We start from the raw sequence: 27505 nt of genomic DNA, 5'->3' as shown, positions 1-27505 counted from the left end.
TGGACCGACATAACAAAGTTCATTCACTGCTGGCTTCAAATTAGCAATGAAACACAACAAAGGCTGCCAGTTGAATGGCGTTTTGAGCTAATGTTAGCAATCAAACAATCATAGATAGCTAAAACCTACCACTAGTTTTACACTACTTTTTGGAATTCATGGTCAATAACCCTCATTTATATAGAATTATACCCAATGTTAAAAAAGCAGAAATTATGAATTATTTTGACTAATACTTAAGAGCAGAGGAACATAAAGATAAGTTTAGTCAGGAATAAAAGTGATCAGTTGTATTTGCAAAGAGCGTTGTATGGAATCCAATACGTTTTTTTGTAGTAATTTGGTTAAAAAGAAACCCATATTTCAGATTGACATTTTTTAAACAATTTCAATCTGCGCTCCCATCTGCACTTGGCTCACATCGGGTAGTGAAACAGAGCATTAGGGAGTGCCATGCTAGCAGCTAGGCAAGCATTATAACGTGTGTTACAAGGTGACACACATTTGTCACAGAAGTAAAGACTGGACTCCAACAAGCTGTTTGGTGCAGTTTGTGAACAGTGTTTTCTGTTGGATATGGTAAGTCCTTTGGGGGTGGACTTTGGAATTTTTCACTTTGTAAACCTTAACGTGCACAAAAAAAGATATAGAACACAATAAAGGAAAGGGAAAAAGCCAAAAAGTATAATATGAACACTTTATAATACTCATAGCCATACAATAAAAATATGATATGAAATGAAAAGATTTAATTATTATTAAGAAATTCAAGTCTAATCATCCAGGATTGGAAGCATCTGAAAACACTTAAAAAAACAAAAGTTGGATGGTTTAGAGACGTACATCTGCTCTGACAAAGACACTAAGAGGTGCTGAACAAAAATAATATTTACTGTACTTTTATTTAGATGTTGTTAGCAAGTGGGCTTCTAGTTTAAATATACAGTTACAACCTAATAATTAAACGAAATCTTAAGTCTGGTAATAGTCTATATTTTTCTTAAATATATATTTTTAAAATATTTTTTGTATTTTATTTTATAATTTTCTGCTCAAACATCTCAAATATTACAGCCCAGGGGTTTATTAATGCAATGAATAATGTATCATTGAGGTGAATAATTGTCATGCACATTTAAGGAGGTTACATCCCCAACAAAAGATGCAAAAGAGGAGGGAAGAATAATTGATGCTGAGCTACATGTGTGCTGGATCAGATATAATTTTATAGAAAAGTCAATCTAAAGGAGAATAAATACAAATAAATACAGAATGCCTGAAAGCTTTTTTGCAATGTGTTGCATTATGTTTATATAGTTGGATTGCAATGTTTCCCTTTACATAAAGATATTTCAGTCATTCACCAAAATGCAGGAGATGAAGTGTTTAATGCATACAAAATTCCTCCAGACCCCTGCATCATAAGTCACGGTAATTTAGAAATTGTCTGTGATTCTCCCAAATAAACATAATGTTCTTGTTTAAAAAGATGTTTACATATTTGCCAACCAATGTTTTCAAACATGTTCAATTTTGTATGTTTTCAGAGGGGAAAATCCGTTTTCTGCCTGTTAACATTAGCCTAAAAGGAAAAAATAATAATAAAGTAAGTGTATTTCTCTTTGTTTAAATAACTAATCAACCTTATTACTGGAAAAAGAACCCCTTTGGTGTAAAAACACAATAAGTCATTTCACGCCATAGTGAATCTATGAACATAATTTCTTTTCAGGAAAAACTGGGCTATTAGAATATGTGTGCTGTACTGAGGACACTTGAATGTTAAAATGGTTGTAGGACCATAAAGACAAATAAATAAAGAAAACGGAACATGAATCTCACAGATATATTGACATCACACATGGCAATGCCACACAAGCATTTGTTTTAACAGGATCAACGTAAAACTTTGGAAGGCAACAGCCTACATTAATTTACAGCTATCTGTCACGTAATCATGATGACAAATGCTAGCACGGTGGGGCTGAACATGGAGCTCGGCTTTGCGGCTTAGACACGTATAGACTATTAATTTAAAGCTTTTACTCTTAAACACAAAAGGCACGTCTACTTTAAGATATACTGCATATTTAAACATATCTGTGGTCAAGCTCCGTGGCTCGCTGTGTTGCATTAACTATGAAACTTTCTCTTTGGGTCCCTCAAATTTTCCGATTAGCCTACTCCATGCATCATTGTGTGGCGTGCTGGTGCTGTATTTTAACAAGTTCTTAAAACCTCAGCCCACCACAACAGCAATGGGCCTCATATCTTGAGCAATAAAGTAAACAATTCCTTCCGTAATATAATTTTTGCGTTTGGATGGTAGAGGCTTAACATCCAGCGGGGTCTGGGGGGGTCTGGGGAACGAAACCGTAGTACGGGTGGGTGCGCCGGTAATTATAAAACAATTATTAGACTATGAAATATGCCAATTCTGATATGTTCATATAGCTTACTCAAAACAGACAGGGCAACCTAACGCAGAAAAGTAAGCTTACCGTTTTTAGGTTATATGCCATCTTTGTAGTCAAATTGCAATATGCAAACTGTTAATAGCAAACTTTGCATTGAACTTTTTTCCGTTATCTATTTTTTGTAAAATGCTGCCACACTGGTGCTGTCTTTCACATGGTAGAGGAGGACTGACTGTAAATTAAACACTCACAATTAAATAAATATTCAGCAAACAACTAAAACAAGGCTTTCTAGTTCTATCTTCAATCTTTCCCCAGTGGGTTGGGCTAATCCAAAAACAAGGGGGGTGTTCTAAAGACAGACTGTTACCTGTGAAACAGGGATGCTCTGAAAACACCCCCCTTAGCAATGAGTGCTTTCTTCCCATAGACCGTAACGGTCCATGCTTCCACCTGATGAAATAACACCGCAAAAATTAGACCAATCAGAATTTTGGTCAAGCCAGAACGTATCGACCAATAAATCGACTAGTCGACTGGGAGATTACAGCCCTACAAATATGAACAGAATGCAGTAGTTTACTAAACAATCTCATGTGGACTCTGACTCAGTGGTCAGAGAGCAGGAAAGGAGTGACTAGTGACTTTAAGGAGATGAGATGAGTGAATAGTGAGTTTTGGAAACTATACAATAGAATGTAATACAAGTCTATTACTCTTTAAAACATGTGGTCTGTATTAAGTAACATTACTTAAATCATCTTGGATTTTTGCTTCGAAATAGTCAGTTTAGCTGTTAAGATTCTAAACATTTCTTCTTGGGGCAATGCAGCCAAGACACCAAGCCTATACATGGACGATGGTCTGAAACCTGTCTGGAGCACAGAGAACATGGCAATCTGTTTGGGAATGGTAATCTACATAACAAGTTGATTTGTAGTGTCTTAAACTATACCATAGTCTGCAATGGCCTAATATTTTGTCAAGAATCAGATAGGCTTCCTCCTTGTTCCCAGAATGAAAACAAGATTCTGCTGCGTGATTTGTCTTAGAGATTTCTGTGATAATTGATCTGTTGGTGTAGTCAAGTCTAGTGTACTTTATTTGCCTTTTATTGTTCATGAATGCCTCAAAAGTCAAAGCTCTACACTTCCGCAACGTCATTTCAGGCTACGATGAACAAAACAGAGGGTTTTTTTGCGGACTTTCAAGTCCTGTGGGAGTGTCCATTTTTCCGACAGCACCCCAAAGCGACGTGAGCAAAAGCCCCGGGGAGCTTCCCGTCTCCGCCTCCTGTCCTTGCAGTCAGCTCGCTGCATTGTACCTGCGCTCCCACACTGAAACAGCTTGGTGTGACTGGACTTTCCACGCCTCTTCCAAACAAAAGTGATATATCTGTGGGCCATAGTTGTACAGCTCAGATCGACTTCAGCTCTTCATTTTCTTAAAGCTCACAGAGGTATCCACAGACCCGTAAAGTTTCTGTTTAAGAATGGACTCCGCTGCCTTCCTATTGCTGGCTTTCGTTAGCTTCTCCACGCTTCTCCAAGGTAGGCTAAGTTAGTTTATTTAGCTAGTAAGAATACCTTTCAGAATAGTTTCGAGACGATATAGCTACTGTTTGTGGATTTACTGTAACTTAATTAATAGCCTTTAGCTATTGTAACCTCGTTATGTTAACGTTAACGTTACTAGTAAATAGGCGGTTATAGCCTGGATGTTAGCTTAATACCTGCTTGGTGAAGCCACCTATACCTGAAGTTACCGCTCTTGTTTTATGACTATGTAGTAGGCTACTGATGTGTCGTCATATTTACTTCTTTTTACGCTTGTTTGAATGCAGTGACAGAATAACTAGTAGCCTAACGTGAAGTGGTGAAAAGCCATTATTGGTTTCAAGTGCTTTCCCCTAAAAAGAAATTTAGCCATTTTCCATTGAAAAAAAAAAGTAAATGGACAGTATTGGCGAGTAGAAAGGCGCGTATACAAATCTCTGTATCGTCATAGTTTATCTCGGCCTATTGATTCATTAAGAGCTCTGCCAGCTGTAAATGTTGGGTAAAAAAGTTCCTGTAAATAACAGGTGGGCAAACCGTAGCCTACAGGTGGGTTTACCATTCGCGATCCTCAACCCCCCGCCCCTTCTTCTTTGGAGCAAGCGTTTGATGCCACGGAGCTGGATTCCTGGGCTTCGTTTCTAATTAAGGATGTGATTGTTTGAAATCCAAGCCGCTGTTTGTGTGTGTTACGTATGTGTGTGTGTGTGTGTTTTATTATTGTGTTTGAATGGGCAAAGAAGAAGCCAGAGATAACAAACTTTCAAATGAAATGATTTTGTCATTCTAGTCAAGTGATCATGTGTTTTCCCTTTCAAGGTGTAAATGCTGGGGAGTTGTATTTGAACTGATTGTTTTTTACTCTTGTGTGGGATAATGTAACATTTAACAAGAGTAGGCCATCAAAAGCAACTGAACATTCTCATTAAATCATACTGAGGGGTGCAACCGGAGCATTTAAAAAGAAAAGGCTCCTGGGGATAGCACAGCCCTATTTTGGGAATCAGTGGTTTAGCCCTGTATAATATCTGATGCTGATAGGGAATTGCTTTTCTTTGTGAGAAAAACAGGGGATGGGCTTTGAAAGAGTTCAAACACTATCACCAGCAATGGCACCACTGACTCACATTGTCTTGTGTCACTAGACAGGATAAGTCAGAATAGATCTCCTCCCAGCTCTTATCTTTGAGTTGTGTCTATGTCACTGGCCATCTCTCATCGTTAACAGAGCTGGTCTTTGTCAGGGTGACTGGAGGGCGGGTGGTGGAGTGTGTGTGTGGAGGGAGGGGTTGATTGGTTCTTGGTGTACTCAATACAGCCAGGCTCCCCATCTCCATCAGTTGATGATTCTGGCCTGTCTTTGGATCAGTGACTTCACAGGAGGAGGGAACACTTTTTTTGGGGTGGGATTCACATTTCATTAATGATAAAATACATATTTATCCTCCACATGATGACAGAAATAAGCACACTAGATAGCAGCTGAAGTCAGTTTTCAATTTGATCTGTCCCATTCCTTACATCAAAGAGGGTATGCTTTCAAAGTGACTTTCTGACTCATAATATGAAGCCATGGGAGGCTTTTCAGAGTGACTTTAGAGTGGTAAGCTGCCCGCGCAGATGTGAGGGGGTACTGCAAAGTGTGGGCTGTTGAAAAGAAATGTAGAGGTCAATGGTCAACACTGTTTAAAAAAGACATCATTAGTGACAGAGAATTGTTTTTTAAGAGAACTGTTTTTTCACATTAGGAGTGTAATGCAAGTGAATTAAGAGCACTTTCTCATGATTCAGTAAGATCCCCTGTTGTGTTAACAAGCATTTTAAGTTGAAGTGGCATTTTATCTCTGCAGTCATTTGTAATAGTACGATAGGTAATAACAGAGCCACAGGGCTCTGACATTTTTAACATCTAGCGATTTGCAACAACAACATGCCCCCTTACCTTCATGTGGCCAGGCATACATGCAAGCACACATTCCTGGTTAGATTACTGCCGGATGTCTACCTCGTGATTGCTGCAACAAATGTTATGATTATCACATGATAACTTTTTAGAGTTGGGATATCTTATTAGTTAGTCTTATAGTAATATCAACCACTGTGCAGTGCAGTGTTCTGTGTCTTATAAGCCTTCAAACTCATGAATCTTTGGCTCAAACTGGACTTACTGGATCATATTTTACCTCTCATTGGTACCTGAAGCAACACCAACACAGCCCCTCGCTTTGTTTTGGTCTGAACGCAAAGCAAACCATACTCCATAATAGAGACCTGAAGTCCTATCCCCTCTATAAGATTGCCTTATTCCACTAACCTCAGATAATGTAGGTATGCTGTGTTTTTTTTAAAGTCTTCCTATCTTAAAAGCTGGAAAATAATAGTGTGCTTTACTGTCCATTATTTTGGCTAAAGCCCTAATATTTTACCGTCCAGTAGAGCATTAGAGAGGCTGTTTAAACAAAATAAAGATCATTGACAAAAACATTTAATGATGAAGCAGAGAGAGAAGTGTGAAGAAGTAAGCATAAACTAACGCTAAGGTGAGGCAGGACTTTGGCTCCCTGTTGCAGGCCAGATTGGTTTAAGAGTTGTCACTCTTCCCTCATTTGTTAGTATCACAGACCAAAACTCAATTATTACAAAGGGAGTTTTATAAAAGATAAGTCTAAATAAAATGTAACATGTAAGTGTTACATTTTGTACTGTTTCCGGCCAGTAAAGATAATCTCAATGATCATTGCTGTAAAAAATAAATAAAATAAAAGGTCCTGCTACCTGCCAGATATTTAGTAACTACCAGTTATTAACACACTTTACAAATCTACTAAATGTTGCCAGATAAACAATGAATTGTCCCAATGTCTTTTCATCGAATTCCAATCGCAGCACTTTTTCCAAAGGACTCAAAGCTGCAAAATATGGACAAAACCAAAATTCACAATATTCTGACCAAATACCTTGGTGTCGATATTGCTGTGATATTGTTGGGATTGACTTTTGGTGCTTTCACAAAACATGTACATGATTAAACTTTAGATAACAAATCATCAGTTATGTGGATATAAAGACTAAGTGGGTAAAGGCAAATAATAGAACAGCTGTCAGTCTGGTCGATTTAGAAAATGAAAAAAATAAATAAATAAAATAAATCACTTTACTGTAATGTAGCCTTTCCAACCAGGAACAGACAACACTCATATCATATCATGATATTACAATATCCAAAATCGAAGACAACATCTAGTATCTTACTTTATATCAATGTCCATATAATATCGAGATATTGCCCAGCCCTAACTCAGCCCCTAATACAGTACTGGTCCTTTGCTGTCAAGCTTTGATCCTTTTTGAGCATTGGTTATAATTCATTTCAGTTAGGATGTGATCATACACAAGTGCTTTAAAATGGACCAAAGTACCAAATGCTTTAGAATGTCAATGATATGCATATAGATAAAACTCACCTAAATCAAACTGTACTCATTAAAAAAGGGGTAAGACTGCTGATAACTGACAATTGGTGTGGTATGCCCTTGCACTTTTAGTTGCTTTAGCTCGGGGAACGGGATGGTTTGAAATACTATCTCCAACTGCCCCGACCTGTAAAACAGCCTGTCTTTTTTTTGGAGGGAAAAAATACCTTTGTGGGAGTGGGTGGTGGTGAGGAAGGGGGAGGGGTACCTTCAACTGCCTTCATCCAACAATCCCAATAGCTGATTTCTGAAAGGTCACAGTGTGTTTGAAGAGCTGGCTAAATCTTTCAGTCAGATGGCTTTAGTTTGATCTGTTATTCAGAAAGCCCTGTTCAGCCACGTTACATAAACATCCCATAACTTGCTCTTGTCATGTGAAAGGAGCTAAAGGTTTTCAAGGTTTTCGCTATGATTTAAAACAAGTCCATCTCCCTTGAAATTATTTCAAAACACTGAATGCGTCAGTGGTCTAGCTAAACGGAAGGCTGTTTTAATTAAGTTCTTAAAAGAAATCATTACTTAAAAACCTGAGACAGCTTGAGATGTCGTGAAGATAATATCACCAATCAGAAGAAAAATTGGTGATAAAATGTGGTCATGGTATGAAGTCTACAGCAGTAATGTGATTCATTGCTACAGTCTTCACACCAGAGGGTCTGATTTTCTCACTTGAGTTGGATTAATGTTTTAGTCAGCGGCCTCGACAGACTTGTTTTTCCCTCATTCACATGGCGGCTGAAATGCAATCAGCAAGCAAGAGGCTTTTGCACACCGCTTCATTATAAACTTTAACTTCATAAACTTTAACTTCTTGGAAATGATTTTCCTTTCCTTTCTTTGCTTTAGAAATAATTTTGAGTCTGTTTTTATACAGACTTATCACAAGTTGCATTTTACTTAAACTGCATCTTCAATTAGCAGCAAGAGGATCTAGTATAGAATATCAGGTATCACGGAAAGCTTACAGAGCTATCACGTTTGTCTGGTCAGGTGGTGATGCTTTATGACAAAGCACCATAAGGTAGCCTCTCACCACAGTTTAATAAACACATAGTTAATGTTGATGGCACACTGTCTTCAGTGGCAGCTTTTTATGTTTACGTGAAAGTACTGCACAGAGCAAATGGAATCTAATGACAGAAGAGAAAAGAGAATAAGGCCATTTTGACAATATATTTGCTCAGTAGGGATTCATCTTCTCAGTCCATTTTGTGAAGGTAAAGAGCGTGTCTAATGCTGGGGCCTCACATCAGTCTATCTTGTGTATCAGGCAGCACAGTGGGTTTCCCCCGCTGCAGTTTTCAACAACTCCCCCAACAAAAAATGAATCTTACTCACCGAAATGTCCAGAATCAACCAGCAACAGTAGCTGAAACTAAATTAGATCATAGGTAAACACACACACACACACACACGTGCGCGCAACTACCCGTATGAGGCAGTATGACTCATGTGTTACCCTGGTGAGTGTCAGGTTGTTTCCATTCTATAATAATCTCATTTGTGAAAGTCATTTTTAAAGTCCATGGAACTGCATCAAAAAAGAAGTGAAACTTTGTGTGGATTTGGCTGAAAAATTAAAGTTCAAAGTGGTTTACTTTGCCAAGAACAAACTTTCTGGGGAAATGCTCACAAAAAGGCAGCAGGGAAAGAAGGCAGTTATAACTAACCACGGCAGTTAGGTAACTCGTGTTGTCATGCTTCTGTATTCTGATTGCCCCAGTTGTTGACGGTCAAAACAAGAGTCAAGCAGTGTGTTCTCAATTTTTTACCATAATTATTTTGTATCACTGGTAGAACTGTAAGATTAAAATGTCTGCTCATTGGTGGAAGAACTGGCCCTGGGGACCGGATGAGACTAATTTACTCTGCCAAGCTCAGGAAGACTTGTAAAGATTAACCTGGGTACTAAGGGGTTCTTAGATTATATATTAAGGAAGGTCATTAGATAGCTATAGGGAGTGACAGGAAAATTTGGTGGCTGGGGGGTGTGGGGATCCACAGCTCTTAAAGGCAGTTCAGTTTCCATTTAAAGGGGAAAAAAAGTCCCTAGCTGATGGTGTTGCTGGGGGAAGTCAGAGAGCTCATAGCCATAAAAACATTTTACACTAAAGCAGCTTGAAGAAACATCTGTTATTCTATAACCTTTCTGCAACATGTTTGGACCGCTCATGGTGACCAGCTGAAGACAGCTCTTGCCTCCCACCCTGTCTGCAACCGTTAATGGAGTCATTTTAGCTGTAACAGAGATGGTGCCTTCCATTAGACTTAGCTCAAAATCTTACCATGCATGAGATTTTTTTTTTAAATGAAAGTTTCATTATGAATCTTGTAATATATTTTTAATTGGTGGTCAAAGGAAAGCTTATTAACGTAATGTTTAAAAATAGTTTTTTTCTTTCTTCTATTTTCATAATTGTGTAGTTGTTCTGTGTTTGTGTGTGTGTGTATAATTAGGGTCATTAATGGATGAGTTTAGGATTGAGCATGTGGTGCACAGTAACTATTAATATTATTCTGAGGAGCTCTGTTAGATACACTTTAAATAAAAGAATAAATGTATATTTGCAATGTGAAGCTCACTTTGTAGTTGCTGAATACATTATTCAACTGGCAAAGAGAAAGTGTGGAGCAGAATGTGAAGACAAAATACAATACAAAATATGATCTGTTTGGAGAACAGGTCATATTTTGTACTGAAACTAAACCTGATAGTGAGGACTGAAACCAACTGTGACTTATTGAACTGACAAACAAGTCTCCACCGATTTGCTGAGATATTTGTAAGACTCAGCTGATAGCTGCTGTTGAATTGAATAAACCTCCTGGGATCCTGTTAGAACTCACTTAAAACGCAAAACATCAATAGCCATAAAGGATGCTTTCACTGAGCTTATGACCAGTGTCAGTGTAGCCTTAGATGTCAGTTAGCTGAGTGTAGCTGAGAGGGGCCCCTAAAAGGAACCAGAGAGGAGGAAAAGCTCTTTCACCAGAGAGTTGATGGAGGTCTGGAGAAAATCCAGTCAGCATCGCTGCCCTCCCTGGAGATTTCTTATGCTTTTGACAACAGCTGGCTATTGAGCCAAAAGTGAGGTAAAATTAACTTAAAAGCTGCAAACCAAATAGAGAATAGTGCTGCATTCAGTCTCTGAATCAATGAGTTCATAAAGAAATGCAGATCTCAGGATTAGCATCCCAAAAGCATCCAACTCAATTAATCCACTGAATAGCCATCATTGGTGCATTTATGGGAACAAAATAGCCTGGCCTACTGTCATCTAATCAACATAAGAAAGATTAGTGATATCCAAACAAAGTTCTTGAAAGAAAACAACACTGCCGGAAAACTCCCATCTTTGAAATCCACACTGAGCAGCATAATAGTGATTAAACATGCTGTACAATGAAGAAATATGTAAAGACCAAATTATCTTTTTGAAATGTAACACTTTAACAGGGTGGCCGCGGGTCCCTAAAAAGTCTTAAATCACGTTTCCTAAAAATTAGGCCTTAAAATGTATTAAATTCAGATTGGATAGGTCTTAAAATGTTTGTGTCATGTCACGGTGAAAATGCAGGCAATCTGTTGTAGAATATTTTTTTTTCAAGAGAGTTTGGGCTGTTGTCGCAGTAACATAACCCGATGTATATGTCCTATCCCCTGACCAATCGGCTATCCTAATTAAACCACTCCAGGTCAAATGCCTAACTCCAACTCATCAAGCCGATTCGTGGGCGGGTGTTGGCGTGGCCGTAGTCAGTAAGATTTGTAATTTCGCAGCATACAGGTAATACAGCAATTGTTGATAGCCACCTAGAAACATGGGGAAATGCAAGTTCAGTGACAAATGGCTAGAAAACCACGAGTATTCTTGGTTATGTCGGTGCCTGAAAATGCTTATGAAGTGAACTGCGTATTGTGTCGGAAGATATTTAAACTTGGGAAATTGGGGATCAGAGCGGTGGAATCGCCCGTACAAAGCAAAAAACACAGACTACGTAAAGGCACGCCAGCAACCCGCCATTGCTAGTTTTTTCTCCACCGCTAGCAACAATGTCAACGCTACAACTCTAGATGTTACGAAGCCACAATTCAAACAGGTCAAATGACGGGACTGAAGAAGTGTTCCAAGCAATGTTTCCAGATTCAGGGCTTGTACAGTCATTTACCTCTGGGAAAAGACAATACCAGATACGTGGCTAAATTTGGATTGGCGACATATCTAAAAAAATAGCTCATCACATAAGTCAAAAAATGCGATGCGTTTGTAATTATGTTCAACGAGACACTGAACCAGTAAACCAAAAGCAAACAACTGGACTTGCATGTGCGTGTGTTGTTATAAATTGGTAAGTACACTCTTTTTATGCTTTTGCATTACACACATTAAGTCAATGTTCTTAAACTTAAACGATTATTGTCATTTTACCATACTGTTAATTTTGTGTTTACTCTGAAAGATTACTGTTGTATTTCCATCGTAAGTTTGGTCTTAAATTTCATTTAGAATTGCTATTAAAAAGTTGTAAATTTAACTTGTTTATACCTGTAGCCACCCTGTTTAAAGTTTCTTTAAATATTCATCACATATTTTTCCAAAAAATTAACAGTTACCTTTTAAAATCCACAGAAACCCCACTTCACACTGACATGAATTAAACACAAAAAAAATTATGTTTAAAACTGGTTGGCCTGTTACTTCTCTTATGTTCTTCCAGGACAGTGGTGAAGAACACAAGGGGGAAATGCCAGGAGTTGAGTTCTCTTTAAAACTAAAATATGACTAATGGGTTACTGCATGCAAAATTAATCACAGCATACAAGGCCAGATTCCCTCCTAAGTTACTGTATGACCGGCTGCTTTAACCTAATTTTCTTGTTTCTGAGCTAAAAACACAGAAAAATACTACCAAGTCTGTTTGTAACCAGCAGGCTACCAACAACGTTCTCTTCACTTCACCTGTTCCCCTGACTTTAGCAGTTTAGATAACACACTTGATTGTCCCGCTGTTATTACAGACATTGCCACAGACACTAGACTTGTTCATGGACTCCTGGCGATGCGTCCCTGCAGAATGAATATATTGAAAACATTGGAATTGATATTTGGTGTTATTTTGGCACAAAAAAAGATTTCTCTAGCCTGACAGCCCGCCAGGCTTATACCATAATAGAAGAAACATTAGACTTCCATATTGATGACATGAGTATACCTGATATTTGAGATGTAAGCATTTGACTTGTTGTTTGACCTGCATCCATGAGAGTAAGAGAGGTTATCTATGCAAGCTACTACAATAAATACTTATACTTACTTACAATACAATAATGAACTCAGTGATAAGCTGCTTTGTTCTTTTTTTACCGGTAATTATATTTTCTGTTTTTAGTCCACCTGATGCAAATTTGCTACAAAGATAATTGGCTACACAGTGTGCATATTTTTATCTGCCTGAATCGTATATTTTTTAAGCCGGTAAAAATAACTGTGGCATTTAAAAAAGACAGGGATCGCCACTCTTTTCAAGATAATTAGATTTCTCAGCGAGACGTCTGATCTGTGACTTCCTCCAGCTTTTATTTCACAATATTTCATTTTTGCACAGGTAGTTTACACGTTTGCTGACTAATCCTGGACACATTAAACTAGCTGGATTTGAAAGAGAAACATGTATCTGCCTGCCAATATACAGTGTTACATAGTGTATATGTAGGTAGAGCGCAAACATGCCTAGGGGTCAGAGGGCACAATGCTGTACGGGTACGGTGATGTGGAGTCTGTGTTGCAACTTCTGCTTTGCTGACAGTGGTGGCTGACAATGTGCGTCGCCGAGGAGACAGGAAAGTGGGTCATGTTGACATGTTTGTTACTTTTAATTGGTGCGTCCCAGTGGCTTTACAAAGCAAACAATCATATTGTGTTTTCTCCTGAAGGTTCCTAATGCTTGATGAAAGCACTACAGTTGTAGACTGCCCTGTTTGTGTTTAACTACTTCCAGCTAAAGTTTCCCACCCTACCAATGTCTTCAGCTCTCTGATTGTTTGTAAGCATAACAAATAATGGTGCTGTTTCAATTGAATGTTGGAATTCAACAGCCAAGATGCTTTGGACTCAACAGACTGACTTGAAGGAGCCTGCAGTTTACATGCTCTCTTAATTAGGATATGCCACTGAAGCATTGATGAATAATTTCTGACTTCTTTTCTTGTGAAATATTTCCTGTCTTGTATTACTTTTTGGGTTGTGCAGAGATTAAGAGATGCTGGGAGAAAAGGTACAGCTAAACTCTTGGTTTGAAACTTTGAAAAAGCTTTTTTTTTTTATTTTTTTTTTTTTATACAAGGTCTCTGTTCAAATTCAAACTCAAGACAAATTTTTAAAATTCCTCAGTTACTTTGGCATGAATAATTAACACAATTTAAATGCGTGAGGTAGTAAACATCAAGATAAGAGGAAGTTTCAGCGGTATAAACGTCTCTCTTCATTTCCAGAGACAGTACTGGTGTAACATTAGTAATCAGCAGTTTAGGACAACATGGGAATAAAACACTTAGATGCACAGATACATCAGTGAGAACCTGATCATACAAAGTGCTAGACGCAAAGAGTAAAATGTGCTTTTAGTTACTGTGGACCTGCCCTCTGGAAGGCTTAAATCTGTATCTACTTTTATAGCTAAACTCAAAGCCTTCCTGTTCTCTCAGGCCTATGGTGTGTGTGTGTGTGTGTGTGTGTGTGTGTGTGTGTGTGTGTGTGTGTGTGCGCAAGAAAAGTCCTCCGTTATTTTAATGCATTTATTATGAAGCAGCAAAATTAGGAAATCTTGGGGCTTCATCGGCATTAACCTAGCGGGACTCCTATGAGCAAACATGAAACGTAAAATAAAGCAGTTATAATATAAACTAAACTTTAAACCACAGCCATTCAGTTAGAAGCTAAAATGTATTGAGAGCTGAACACACTGAGACTTTTAAAAACAGCTTACATACATACACGCACAAACACATATATATATATATATATATATATATATATATATATATATATATACTGTATATGTAATGCTACAGTCTATGGTCGGTACACAGACAGACTGCGCACGCTGTGCTTTTCATTTTTCACTTAATTTATGTGAAAGTAACAACTGACATTATAAACACACAACCAGCCTACTATATGTAAACAAAATGAAGTAGGTGTTTATTTGCATATAAAGCGAGAAAGTGAGATCCGATGATAAATGGTCACTCAAGATGCTTTTGGAGACACATTCTACAGACGTAAGAGGTGAAAAACCCATGCACCTAGAGCTGTCCACTAATGATCCCTCAGATCGGATTTTAGTACCAGGTCAGAACAGGACTGAAAAGGCATAACTATGAAGCATTTGTTTGTTTTCCAATTCCTTCAGCATGAGCTAGACCAATTGGGAGCTTCTAACTGTAACATCCAATTTGAGCCGACTGCCGTTTGATTTGTTTGTCTTCCGAGCAGGTAAAAACTGCTCTTTCAATTTTTTGAACACACAAGGATTTTAAAACCTACACAAAACAATTTCAAAAATCATATTAATTCTGAAATAAAAAAACTCAGAACCTTAACATTACAGTGTCACAAAATTAAAATCCTTGTTCAGTAGAATAAGGATTTTAATCATGAGGCATTTTGTAGTCTGTAACACAATGTTTACACAATTCCCTCTTTTACTTTCCCCTAACCACCCTCTTGCTGTTGTATTTTGCTGTTATCCCTCCAGCATGCTGCTTCTGCTGGTAATCTGAAACCTTAAGCAGCCTGAAGCCCTGGCTTTTGGTTTTAAAGCGGACAGACAACTCTGCTTGTGAAGCCGTTGCTTATACAACATGATGCTTCACATATTACTTTAATTGTGGATCACTAGCTCTGGTGCATCTCAGGTTTCAGATCTGTGAAGCAGGATTGCTACCCGGTCTTTTCCTCATGTTCACACAATCTGCTGGAGTTTCACATTAATACCTCTTAAGAGAATTACCAGTGAACGTCCGCTTTGAAGTCAGCCATTACTATTCATGGGGCATTTAGATCTGTATTTATTGAACATTAAACTGTTGAAGACAAAGGGTATGCCCCTTCTTCTGATCTGTGATGACATATAGATGCCCCGTAGAGAACAAAACGGAAAAGATAAAAAGGATCCATTATTATATTTGACTGATTGTCTATATTGGATTTACGCCATTTGATACATTTCAATCTTCCTCCATACTTTAACTATTGTGGTGCGTTTCCCCTTATGGTAATAATAAAGGATACATTGATACATTATGGTCCAGAGGAATAGTTGACGTTTAGAGAAGTGTTAGATGTTGACAGCAGTTTGGTCACTGGTCTTCTATTTTTGCTTTCATGTTTGAAGCTGTGGCTGAATGTCTTTTAATATCTATGGTTTAAATATCATGCATCATATTTTTGTAATAAATCTGAAATTGAGGGCCACTCTCTTTATAAGGACTCAAGCTAACTTTGAAATGTTTATATTTAAGATTATTTTTTTGGGGGGGCATTTTTTCAGCCTTTGTTTTTAGCAGGACAGATGACATTAAAGGGCAGAGAGAGGGGGAAGGACATTCAGCAAAGGGCCACAGGTCGGAGTCTAACCCGGGCACGCTGCGTTGAGGATAAAAAAAAAAAAAGGGTTCCCGCTCTACCAACTGAGCTATCTGCGCACCCTGAATGTTTTATTTTTGGAAGCTTTCCTCTTTAGTAAACAGTTCTTGCAACAACAAGCACTTCAAACTGGAACACCTAGCACAAATAGACAAACAGGTCTCATGGTCTTAATCTGGAGAACACATACAACATTAGAATGCTAAGAGTTCCCTGGTAAAACAGGTAGGTCTATGCCAACCTCATTGCTTTGTGTAAAATGAGGCTGAGGGAATTAGAAATGGTTGCACTACGCACCTTTCTATCAATAATTTGGCATTCTCTTTAGATGTGTATAAGCTGGAGCTACACTGTTTGTTTACAAAGTCCATACAGTGATTGAGAGATTATTCCTTTGAATGGTGCTAACATCCACAGTAAACCCTGGGATTGTGCTTGATATAAAGTTGTGTTTACTGCCATGGGCCTATGTGGCCTCAGTGAATCCACTTTGCTAGCCGTAGGTGTTTGTTCCTTTCTCTGACTAGCCCCTGTTTCTTTCGCTTCCATAAAGCAGACATGATTTCCTGATTGGAGAAGCAGTTTCACAATTGTACTTAAGTTGTTCTGTTATCTTTTTGGGTTAAATTCCCCCATCGAGACAAAGCCCTACAAAAAAAACTACCGAACTTTGTCAAAAGTTCCTCTTTCCATGGTGGGCAGTGCATGCAGTGGCCATTAGCTCCCATGACCTCCGGTACATTTTTGTTTTTATTTGTTGTCATTTTGCCTTTGTTAGTGGAGCACATATGGCCTTTGACAGAAATACACTCTCAACTCTCAAAATTAAATATCACAATATTTTTGAACCAATACCACAATATTGATATTGTAGGGTTGACCTTCGGTGCTTTCACAAAATATTTTTACAACTAAATTTTTTATATATAATCATCAGTAACGTGGATTTAATGATCCCCACTGATGTCTGGTGACAGGAAAGTGGAATGGATGAAATAGGACATACATGAAGTACTGCACAGGAAATTACAGGCACTGTGCCAAAGCCTGGTATTCAGTCAGGACAAACTAGACACACTCACAAGAGAAAACAAATCGCTACATTTCTCACCTCTGTTACCGCCTAAAACAAAGACATGAAAGAGATTACTCTGGATTAACAAGCATGTAGCATGAGAGACAATCAATGAAGAAATTCATGACTAATACAGCTCAAACTACCTGGAGAGTCCTTCAACAACACCACATTCCACTGTGTACACTGCCTGGGACTGAAGAACTCCAACAACCAATCCTAGTGAAGTTTGAGCACTACAAACAAAAAGAACCAGTTCAACGAAAAAGGAGGTTATAACGGCTATAGGGAACACAACCCTTTCATCACCCTCTCTTTTGCTCTCTTATGCCCCCTCTCAGCCACGCAGACATGTTTCTCAATCTCAACTATGCATAGACTAGTTATTGCTGGTTGTTCTTGGAAGAATGAACTTGTAAGTTCAATAGTACAGAAAAAGCTGTTAACAGTTTAAGACAATGCATTCTTGCTGTTATTGCGCAACACCCCCAGCACAGAGGCTGCCCGCAGTGCTTCAAAATAACAGCTATAAATAAAAACAATGTAACCAATTTATATAAAAACAAGCTCCGCACAACAAAACCTCATAACGTTACGACTATTGCAATGATATTGAAAGTAGGCCTGCACGATTTGGGGAAAAATAAGAATCACGATTTTTTTTGCTTAGAACTGATATCACAATTCTCTACCACAATTTTTTTTGACCATGACAAAACAGAACAAATTGGCACTACCAAACCAAGTTTATAATAGTCTTGCATTTTTCATTAGTATTTATTTTTAATATAATTTTTTTTGTTTTCAAATTCAGTTTAGTTTTAATTAGTTTTTAAAGCAGGTTTGCTAGTTTACTAGCAAACAGTTGTGTAGACATCCCAGTATTAATCCACATAATATCCCACGTTCCCTCGTCTCGGTGTTCCTGCGTATTTGCTAATCTGTCGCCGGTGAAAGCATGCCGGAAGTGTTCTCTGTCCTGCTGTTGTCTCAGTCATGCTGCTGACCCTACGTGTCAATACTTTCATGCCTATAACATTACCAGGGTAAGCTTCTGTTTCAGGGAAAGGGGGCTTTTCGTTCTACTTTACCTTCTTAAGGTAAGCTAGGTTAGCCTCCTTATGTTTGTTTCTCAAATGCAGCTTACTTTTTAATTCGTGGGATGTTTCCCTGTAATAAACTGTCCACATATTTTACCACATTACACTGCAAGGCACTTGCTTTTATCGGACATAGTCATCAAATAGGACTCTGTCGTTTTGTTACGAATTTCAGTACCGCCTGATGACAGGCAAGAGGCACGGGCGATGTAGTTTGTTGTGTTCAATTTTACATGGAATGTCGGAATTTCTGGGTTACCCGTCGGAAACTATATACGTCTATTGGAAATGTCACGATCGGAAAGATATAACGTTATTTGTTCTGTGAAAGACATTGACAAAGACAAAAACTAAAGAAATGTACTCGTTAATTTTAACCAAACCAAACCAAAACCAGATTTTTTTGGCACCTATTTTTTGGCATCACCACAAACATAGAGGCCTCTATGAAGAGAAGGCAGATTATTGCAGTGCTTGGGGGCACTTTCAATTCATAACAAGTGTTATCTCGAGACACTTTACAGACAGAGTAGGTCTAAACCACACTCTATAATTTACAAGGACCCAGCCGTTTTAGTAGTTCCCTCTAGAGCAGTGGTTCTCAACCGGTGGGGGGCGCGAGTAGACTACAGGATGGGAGGGGAAAAAAATGTGCTCAACCACGGCAGCTGCCGTGAGCCCCTCTCCCGTCCAAAAGCACTCACAGTCAGCAGTAGCCTCGCGCAGCAGGCACAGCCTGCAGTCAGAGCCAGGGCTGCCAACTCTCACGCATTGGCCGTGAGACACACGCATCTTACCGGTTTCAGACGCTCACACGCCACACCCCCGATTTCTCACGCTGAAGTGTCAACCCGGTCGGTCAAATTTCTGAAAGATGAGTTTATCTGTAGATCTACCTGTTGAGCCACTCGCGATCGACTAGTTGTGCTGTGCAGACCTCCGATACTGAGCAGCGTACAGCCCCCTCTAAACTGTCAGAGACACAGAGACCCGAAAGTAGGGCACTAGGGCCCCAACTGCAAAAACCAGCTTTGGGGGGGCCCAGCTTGCAAAAGGTTGAGAACCCCTGCTCTAGAGCAAGCAAAAGTGCAACACTGGCGAGGAAAAACGTCCTTTTAGGAAGAAACCTCGGACAGACCCAGGCTCTTGGTAGGCTGTGTTTGATGGGCTGGTTGTGGTTGAAATGAAGAATGGCAAACAGTCACAGTAAAAGATAATGGAACCGTGACTAAAAATAGTAGTTTGTAGTAGTTTATATCATAGCAGGGTATTGCACGGCATTACAAGCCACAGCAGGGCGTAGCAGGATGCAACAGGGCCTTGCACGACGTTTAGCAGGACACAGCAACAACTGCAAACATGATTTTGCAGCCTCCCTGATCCAAGGAAACATACAGGGGGAAAAAGAACATAAGGGCTCCAGGGAATGACTCCCCAGAAATAGGTTAGTAACAAGCATTTCTGGGCTATGGATGCACACAAATGGAAAGATAAAAACCTTGAAACCTATTTTATACAGTCTGTGTTTAAAACTCACACAATAAAGTTGTAGTGTTTGTGATGCTATTACTTGCATTAAATGAGAATCATAGTCAAAGTCTTTAAAAAAAAAATCATGAACAGGGTGAATCAAGATTGCAAATTTATAACGATTAATCGTGCTGGCCGAATTGAAAGCCTACATGTCATTATTGAAGCAAATCTCCCGAAGAGAAACGGGCATCCCTCTCCTCTGCCCTCTTCGATTCAATTAAATTCAATTTTATTCATAGTTTCAATTCACAACAAGAGTTATCTCAAGACACTTTACAGATAGAGCAGGCCCAGACCACACTCCAGAATTTACAATGACCCAACAGTTCTAGTAGTTTCCTCCAGAGCAAGCAACAGTGCGACAGTGGCGAGGAAGAACTTCCTTTTAGGCAGAAACCTCGGACAGACCCAGACTCTTGGTAGGCGGTGTCTGACGGGCCGGTTGGGGTTTAGAATGAAGAGTGGAAATAACAAAAAGTAGAAAAGATAGTAGTTTGTAGCAGTTCTTTGTAGTAGTTCATAGCATAGCAGGGCACTGTGGGCATTAAAAGGCACAGCAGGACGTAGATGGGCACCACAGAGTGTAGCAAGATGAACTTGGCATCGCAGAACGTGTAGCGCAGAGCTATTCAATTGGCGGCCCGCGGGCCACATGCGGCCCGGAAGCAACCGCCGAGTGGCCCAGCCCGTGGTCCTCCAAACTAGCAACACGTAAACAAGGCAGAGCGTGCTGTGCAGGATGAAACGCTTTTAGGAGACCTGAAGAAAGCTGAGACTATGTCTGTAGCTGTAGATGAGTCCACAGACAAAACTGATACTGCTCAGTTGTGCATATATGTCCACTATTTTGACGGCAAATGCTTCAGAGAGGAGCTACTCGGCCTACTGCCCTTAGCATACAACTGGCAATATAGTCTTTGGAAGAGTTTCCACTTTTTTTAAAGACAGTGGTCTGGATATGAAGCGTTTGTGCATGCTTGGGACAGATGGTCCTCCATCCATGACAAGGAAAGTGAGTGGTTTAGTAGCATGTTGGCCCGCTGTTGCACCTCAGTAGATCTCCTTACACTGTATTTTGCATCAGGTGGTGTTATGCGCAAAACTCAGCGGAGTGCTCAAAACGACAATGGACAGCGTGATGGCTACAATTAATTTGATTCTCTCCCCATCAAGCCTCCAACACTGCTTATGCTGCATGCTGCTGTCAGAAATATCTGCTGAAATGACTGGCCCAGCTAACCTTCTTGGTTTGAAAATCTGGCCCAACTGAATTTGTAATTGAATAGCCCTGGTGTAGCGGGACCATGGCAACAGATTCTACCATGAGTTTGGAGCCTCTCTGACCCGTCGCTGTGGCCACTTGTGTGTCTGTGTGTGTTTATGTGTGAGAGACTGTTTTTTTTTGGATAGTATTATGCACTCATCGTAAAGTGGCAAGTGGTGGTTTTTAAGTTGAAAAAATAGATTTGTTGTATTGCCTCTTGCACAGTTTATCACCATTCGTCCCGTTTTGCATTAGCCTGTGCAACATCTGTTTTCTTAAAGTCAAATTATTTTCAAACTGCCGAGGAGGCATTACTTTTGGCCACTAAAGTTTCCTCTTCAATTTCTGTTTTTTAATCTTCTCCCTGAGCAACACCAATTTTCTTACTTTTGTGTTCTTACTTTTGCTCCACTGACTCTTGTCGCTCTTTCAGGTTCTTTCTTTTCTTTTGCTTCTCTGATTCGTTCCATTTAGTTGTCTCTATCTATTTCTTCACTTACACTGTCACTCTGCTAAAATATACACACAGCAGTATGCTCAATAGGGTTAATCACGTATTGGACCTGTGCGCTGACGAGCACCAACATATGCAATTGACATGGTAACTGGCCAAAAGAAAATCGTCATTATAGTAGGGTTGCAGCTATCAATTATGTTTTGTAGTAATCAAGGGTTCTACCGATTATTCTGTTGATTAATCGAGTAATCAAATAAGAAATACTTTATTTTTATTGAAGAGCTATACAATAGTTTTTTAAGGTTTAATTTTCACATAAAGCAACATCTGTATTACCTACATTGCTCACAGTAACATCTCTCAAAAAAACATACATTAAGTGCATTTATGTGCTATATTACATTTTTTTAAAGATAACTTTTTCTGAAATGCAATAAGAACCTCAAACTAAGGCATACATTACATCCGCAGTGAGTAAGAGTGAGATAAAATGGTGCGCAACCATCAGCTGTTTTTGTGAAGGGATAGTCAACAAGTCGGCTATTTAGATCAAATTGTGGTCATCACTACGTATTTTCTTGTTTTGGGTAATTTAATTTAATTTTAATCTGTTTTTGATCCCCAATGGGGAAATTACAATTTACACTCTGTGTCCACACTTTTGTTCGTAATCACACACAGTCCTGAACTGCACACACACACACACACACACATACACACATGCTCAGGATTTATACGCACTAATGGAGAGATGTCAGAGTGAGTGGGCTGCCAGCTGAACCAGCGCCCTGAGCGGTTGGGGGGGGGGGGGGGGGGGGCACGGTGCCTTGCTCAAGAGCACCTGGCAGTGCCCAGGAGTTGAAGTGGCATCTCTCCAGCCACCAATCCACACTCCATACTTTTTGGTCCATACGGGGACTTGAATAAGTGACCCTCCGGTTCCCAACCCAACTCCCTATGGACTGAGCTACAGCCACCCCTAAGTTAGTTGTGTTTGGTGTAGTTTCATCGTCCATACGACTCCGTGTTGTACTTTTGGGGGGTCTGCTTGGTGGAATGAACAATTAAGTTAGATTAAATGTTTTCTGGTAAGAAGCCAAAGCTTTAGCGTTGAGCTATCATTATGTTAAGCTAACTCGATTTTGCAGTAGACACTCTACATTTGAACTAATTCTAAAGTTAGGCCACTTTCTGTTGTTTTCTCAGGCCTGTCTATTGTCTTAGCACCTCACTATTTATGATTTTTCTTAATTTTATATTCTGTGCCGTAAATCTTCAGGGAATCTGTCGCTAGCAGCATTGTCAGCCCAGTGTGCGACAATAATAATCATCCGTGCGGAAACACTGTGAGTGATACAACGTTGACAACATGGATTAAACAAAGCTTTGAGGATTTTTAGTAATAAAATTATTTGAGTTACTCGAGGGATCATTTCAGCCCTACATAAAAGCGTTTGAAGCGGTGTCTAAATCAAACACAGCTAAGCCACAAAGCCGACGGATGGAACGCATCGCTCCACAAAATATTGCATATTTATTGCGACACTATAGATAGAATATTGTGCAACGTGATATTGCAATAACAATAATGAGTCAATATGTCATACAACACTACAATGCATCCTTGGTAAAATGGGCATGTCACAAACATTTCCTGGAATTTTAACTGTTCTTGGCGAAATGCCAACTTTTGTATTGGGACAGTACTTTAGCCAGAGAAGATGATGTTTCACAGCAACACAAGAACACAAGTCCATATAGAACACAGATTAAGAAACGCCCACACGCGCTATATAGCGCTTTTCTAGTCTTAACAACTACTCAAAGCGCTTTTACATCATACAGGAACCATTCACCATTCACACACATTCATACAATGTGGCCGAGGCTGCCGTACAAGGTGCCACCTGCTCATCAGATAAACACTCACACACTCGGGGTTCAGTGTCTAAGGACACCAACCTTCCAATTGGCAGCTCTGAGTAGTTGTTAAGACTAGAAAAGCGCTATATAAATACAGCACATTTACATTTACATATAATTTAATCAATTATTATTCCAACTAAAGATCAAATTACTTTTGACTCTATCTGCAAGAACCTCTCATGACCTGGAAATCAAAGGACACCATACCGGTGCATACACTGGGGAATCTTACCTAAGGGTCTGTAGTTAGAAATAAGCTGGGATTGCCGCTACTCTGCTCACACAGACCTTTCCTCAAGTGAAATACCTATGTTTTTTCACGGCCACATGCACCCACATGCATGCACGGCAGGTCACAACAAAAAACAGAGAAACTCAAATAACAACACAGAGGGAATGTGACTTTCTCTGCTCAGGATGCCATTACTCCACTATATCTTTACAATGCAAACATATGTTTCCTACTATGTTAATGTTCTAAAAAATTTAGCACAGAACCTTTAAAAAAAACAATATCCACCATCAAAAACACTACAACAGAACCCCACTGCATCTGGTCCTGACCTGCTGTACCCTGCTGTTCTCTGCTCTGAGGCCAGGGGTATTTAGGTCTCATTTTAACTTTGGGACTGGATAAGAACCACTGAAAGCTTTTCCTTTGTTGTCCTTATTGAGGAAATACCAGGGTGATCTCCAATGGACCCATCAGAGATTACACCCACCTCTCAGGGTAGTCTCATCACTCAGGTATATTTCATCCAAGACTACCATCTCTTTGAGACTCGAGCAGCAGAGTGTAGCAACAGCAGCTCATGAGTCAGTTTCTCTGACATTTTTATTCTCTCACCATGTATCTTTTACCACTATTGCGGAAAGTTGCTAAGATTATTTCAAGCGTCCTTACCACTGATAAGAAAGAAGGGTGGGATTTCAGTTTCAAGGGATACTTTTGGGAAGATCTTTCTCCTCCTTGTAGAACAGGTTAACACACACAGTCACAACTTTGTTTGACACTGAGACAGATGCATGCTGCCAGGGGAAGGACAATTATTAACCGTTAACCAATAAAAGGATTTTTAAAAATATGTTTGGATGATCAAACTATAATAGGCTATACAATCTAAACTGCTAGTTAACTTACAAATTGCGTTTTCAGTTAATGGTTAAAAAAAGCTATCGGTAAAAAGCGCACCAAATTAGCATCCCTTGTGGCTACCCAAGTAAAAGGTAGGTAAGGCTGTGAGAGAAAAGGCCCTCCTTTCCTCATTCATTAGGCAGCCACAGTGCAAAGGTGCAGCTTGTGCCATCCTTTTCCATGTCTGTTGCATGTATACAGCAACTAATAAAGTCTAAGACTAGCAACAAATAAAAACTTAGGCCCCTGAAGAATTGAATCATCTTCAGCCCTAACCCTCTTCAAGACCACCACTCTGCCTCTGCTTTGGCTTTCTATAGCTCTCTCTTCTCTGTACAGTATACACTCACCTAGAATTGTTAGGAACACCATACTAATATTGTGTTTGACCCCCTTTCGCCTTCAGAACTGCCTTAATTCTACGTGGCAATGATTCAACAAGGTGCTGAAAGCAGTCTTTAGAAATGTTAGCCCATATTGATAGGATAGCATCTTGCAGTTGATGGAGATTTGTGGGATGCACATCCATGGGATGAAGCTCCCGTTCCACCACATCCCAAAGATGCTCCATTGGGTTGAGAGCTGGTGACTGAGGGGCCATTTTTGTACAGGGAACTCATTGTCATGTTCAAGAAACCAATTTGACATGATTCAAGCTTTGTGACATGGTGCATTATCCTGCTGGAAGTAGCCATAAGAGGATGGGTACATGGTGGCCATAAAGGGATGGACATGGTCAGAACCAATGCTCAGGTAGGCCGTGGCATTTAAATGATACCCAATTGGCACCAAGGGGCCTAAAGTGTGCCAAGAAAAAACATCCTCCACACCATTACACCACCACCTCCAGCCTGCACAGTGGTAACAAGGCATGATGGATCCTAGTCTTCAACTGTCCAATTTTGGTGAGCTCTTGCAAATTGTAGCCTCTTTTTCCTATTTGTAGTGGAGATTAGTGGTACCCGGTGGGGACTTCTGCTGCGGTAGCCTATCCGCCTCAAGGTTGTGCGTGTTGTGGCTTCACAAATGGATGAATGAACATACCTCGGTTGTAACGAGTGGTTATTTCAGTCAAAGTTGCTTTTCTATCAGCTTGAATCAGTCGGCCCATTCCCCTCTGACCTTTAGCCCCAACGAGGCATTTTCGCCCACAGGACTGCCGCATACTGGATGTTTTTCCCCTTTCACACCATTCTTTGTAAACCCTAGAAACGGTTGTGCGTGAAAATCTCAGTAACTGAGCAGATTGTGAAATACTCAGATCGGCCCGTCTGACACCAACAACCATAACACCAGAAAAATGGCTTAAATCACCTTTCTTTTCCATTCTGACATGACCAGGACCACACCCCTACATGCATTGAAGCAACTGCCATGTGATTGGTTGATTAGATAATTGCATTAATGAGAAATTGAACAGGTGTTCCTAATAATCCTTTAGGTGAGTGTACCTCTCTCCCCTTAACTGAAGCGCAGCCATTCACAGCTACTATTTTGCATTGTGTTCACAACCTCTCGTTCCGCCTTTCTGTACAATAGCACCAGTTGCATTATTTGGAAAATTATTCTGTCATCATGGACTTGGGGATTGTTAAATTCCAGGAGAGTGGGCATGTGCCTACATGTGTTGTTATCACTTACACAATAATGTGAACTTTAGGAAGAGTTGGACTGTAAAGACTTGTCTGAAGGTGGAGACACTACTCACATTTTTTTTTTCTTTCAACCTGAACCCCATTTCCCCATTCATTTGTGTCTAGTAGACTGATGTAAACAAAATCTTTTAAGCTGGTATTAAATTACCATTTAATACTCACAATTGTGTCCAGAAGACATTACAATATTTGCAATTTGGAGCATAAAATGACAAAACTGCTGATTTTGTTTGTTTGGGCGGCTGTGGATCAGTGTTAGAGTGGTTGCCTGCCAATCGGAAGGTTGGTGGTTCAATCCCCGCCCCTGCAGTCATTGTCGAAGTGTCCCTGGGCAAGACACTGAACCCCGAGTTGCCCCCGGTGCTGCGCATCGGAGTGTGAATGTTTATCTGATGAGCAGGTGGCACCTTGTACGGCAGCCCCAGCCACAGTGTATGAATGTGTGTAAATGGTGAATGTTCCCTGTAGATGTAAAAGCGCTTTGAGCAGTTGTTAAGACTGGAAAAGCGCTATATAAATACAGCACATTTACATTTACCCATTAAGGCCTTATGCTACAAAACTCTGGGTGCTTTGTTGATATATGAGGATATTTACCTGTCAAGTTGTCCATCCCATCAGTAACATAGAGGGTGTGATCGCAGGTTGATTTGTTCATTTGTACCATCCTTCTACAACTGAGTTTGTTCCTGGTGACAGAACTGTCATTTCAAATATTTAAAGTTGGAAAAGATTGCTTCCATCCACAAAAGAACTGAAAGAAGAAGACTGTGTTCATGCTCTATGAATTCAGTTGATCATGTTCAAAGTAAAGATATAGAGAGCCCGGGGAGTTATCTTATCCAATTTGTTCTCATTTGAATACTTGCTCCAAATACAAACCAGGGTTTCCCGCAGAGAATTTGAAAAGTGCAAAACACTGCACTGTTGCACTTGCAACCACTTTACCGGCATTGTCGTGACTCACTATGACTTTAACAAAGTCAACATTGTTTCGCTCCTTTGGAAACCCAGCTCTGCGTGTGTGTTGGCAGTCGGAGCTCCCCTTTCTGTCAAGATGGAGAGACGTCAGATGTGCTTGCACTTATGCACTCTTGGGTACAGAAATTTGGCACTGTTTGATTTAAGTGAATCCGTCCTTGATAGTATCAACGTTATTTGTTCGGTGCCTAACTCTAGTAATGAGTGGCAACATGAAGTACCGTGGCATTTTATTTTGTTTAAGTTGTATATGTATATATGTATATATGTATATATATATATATA

General features: G+C 39.7%; 1 protein-coding gene and 1 long non-coding RNA gene across 7 annotated transcripts in view; one reads left to right on the top strand and one right to left on the bottom strand.

Moving 5' to 3' along the window:
* Positions 1–13: 13 nt before the first annotated feature.
* On the bottom strand, positions 14–23300 carry LOC117955047. Its single transcript, XR_004658944.1, has 4 exons — positions 23139–23300; positions 17384–17388; positions 12056–12061; positions 14–26 (listed from the first exon to the last, which is right to left on the bottom strand). It is a non-coding gene; the product is annotated as an uncharacterized LOC117955047 (long non-coding RNA).
* The window catches only part of alcama (activated leukocyte cell adhesion molecule a), a 76258-nt gene continuing 52447 nt past the window's right edge, over positions 3695–27505 (top strand). For 3 of the 6 annotated variants that reach the window (XM_034889175.1, XM_034889173.1, XM_034889172.1), the window contains exon 1: positions 3696–3967. In XM_034889175.1, the coding sequence (XP_034745066.1) occupies positions 3910–3967 (58 nt within the window). In that variant the 5' untranslated portion in view covers positions 3696–3909. Of the gene's footprint in view, positions 3968–27505 lie in introns of all 6 variants that reach the window. The other 3 variants (XM_034889176.1, XM_034889174.1, XM_034889177.1) reach the window with 2 other exon arrangements.

This window comes from Etheostoma cragini, chromosome 13 (genome assembly GCF_013103735.1).
Source record: "Etheostoma cragini isolate CJK2018 chromosome 13, CSU_Ecrag_1.0, whole genome shotgun sequence".
Lineage (NCBI taxonomy): Eukaryota > Metazoa > Chordata > Actinopteri > Perciformes > Percidae > Etheostoma > Etheostoma cragini.
This window is presented reverse-complemented; position numbering and strand designations above follow the sequence as displayed.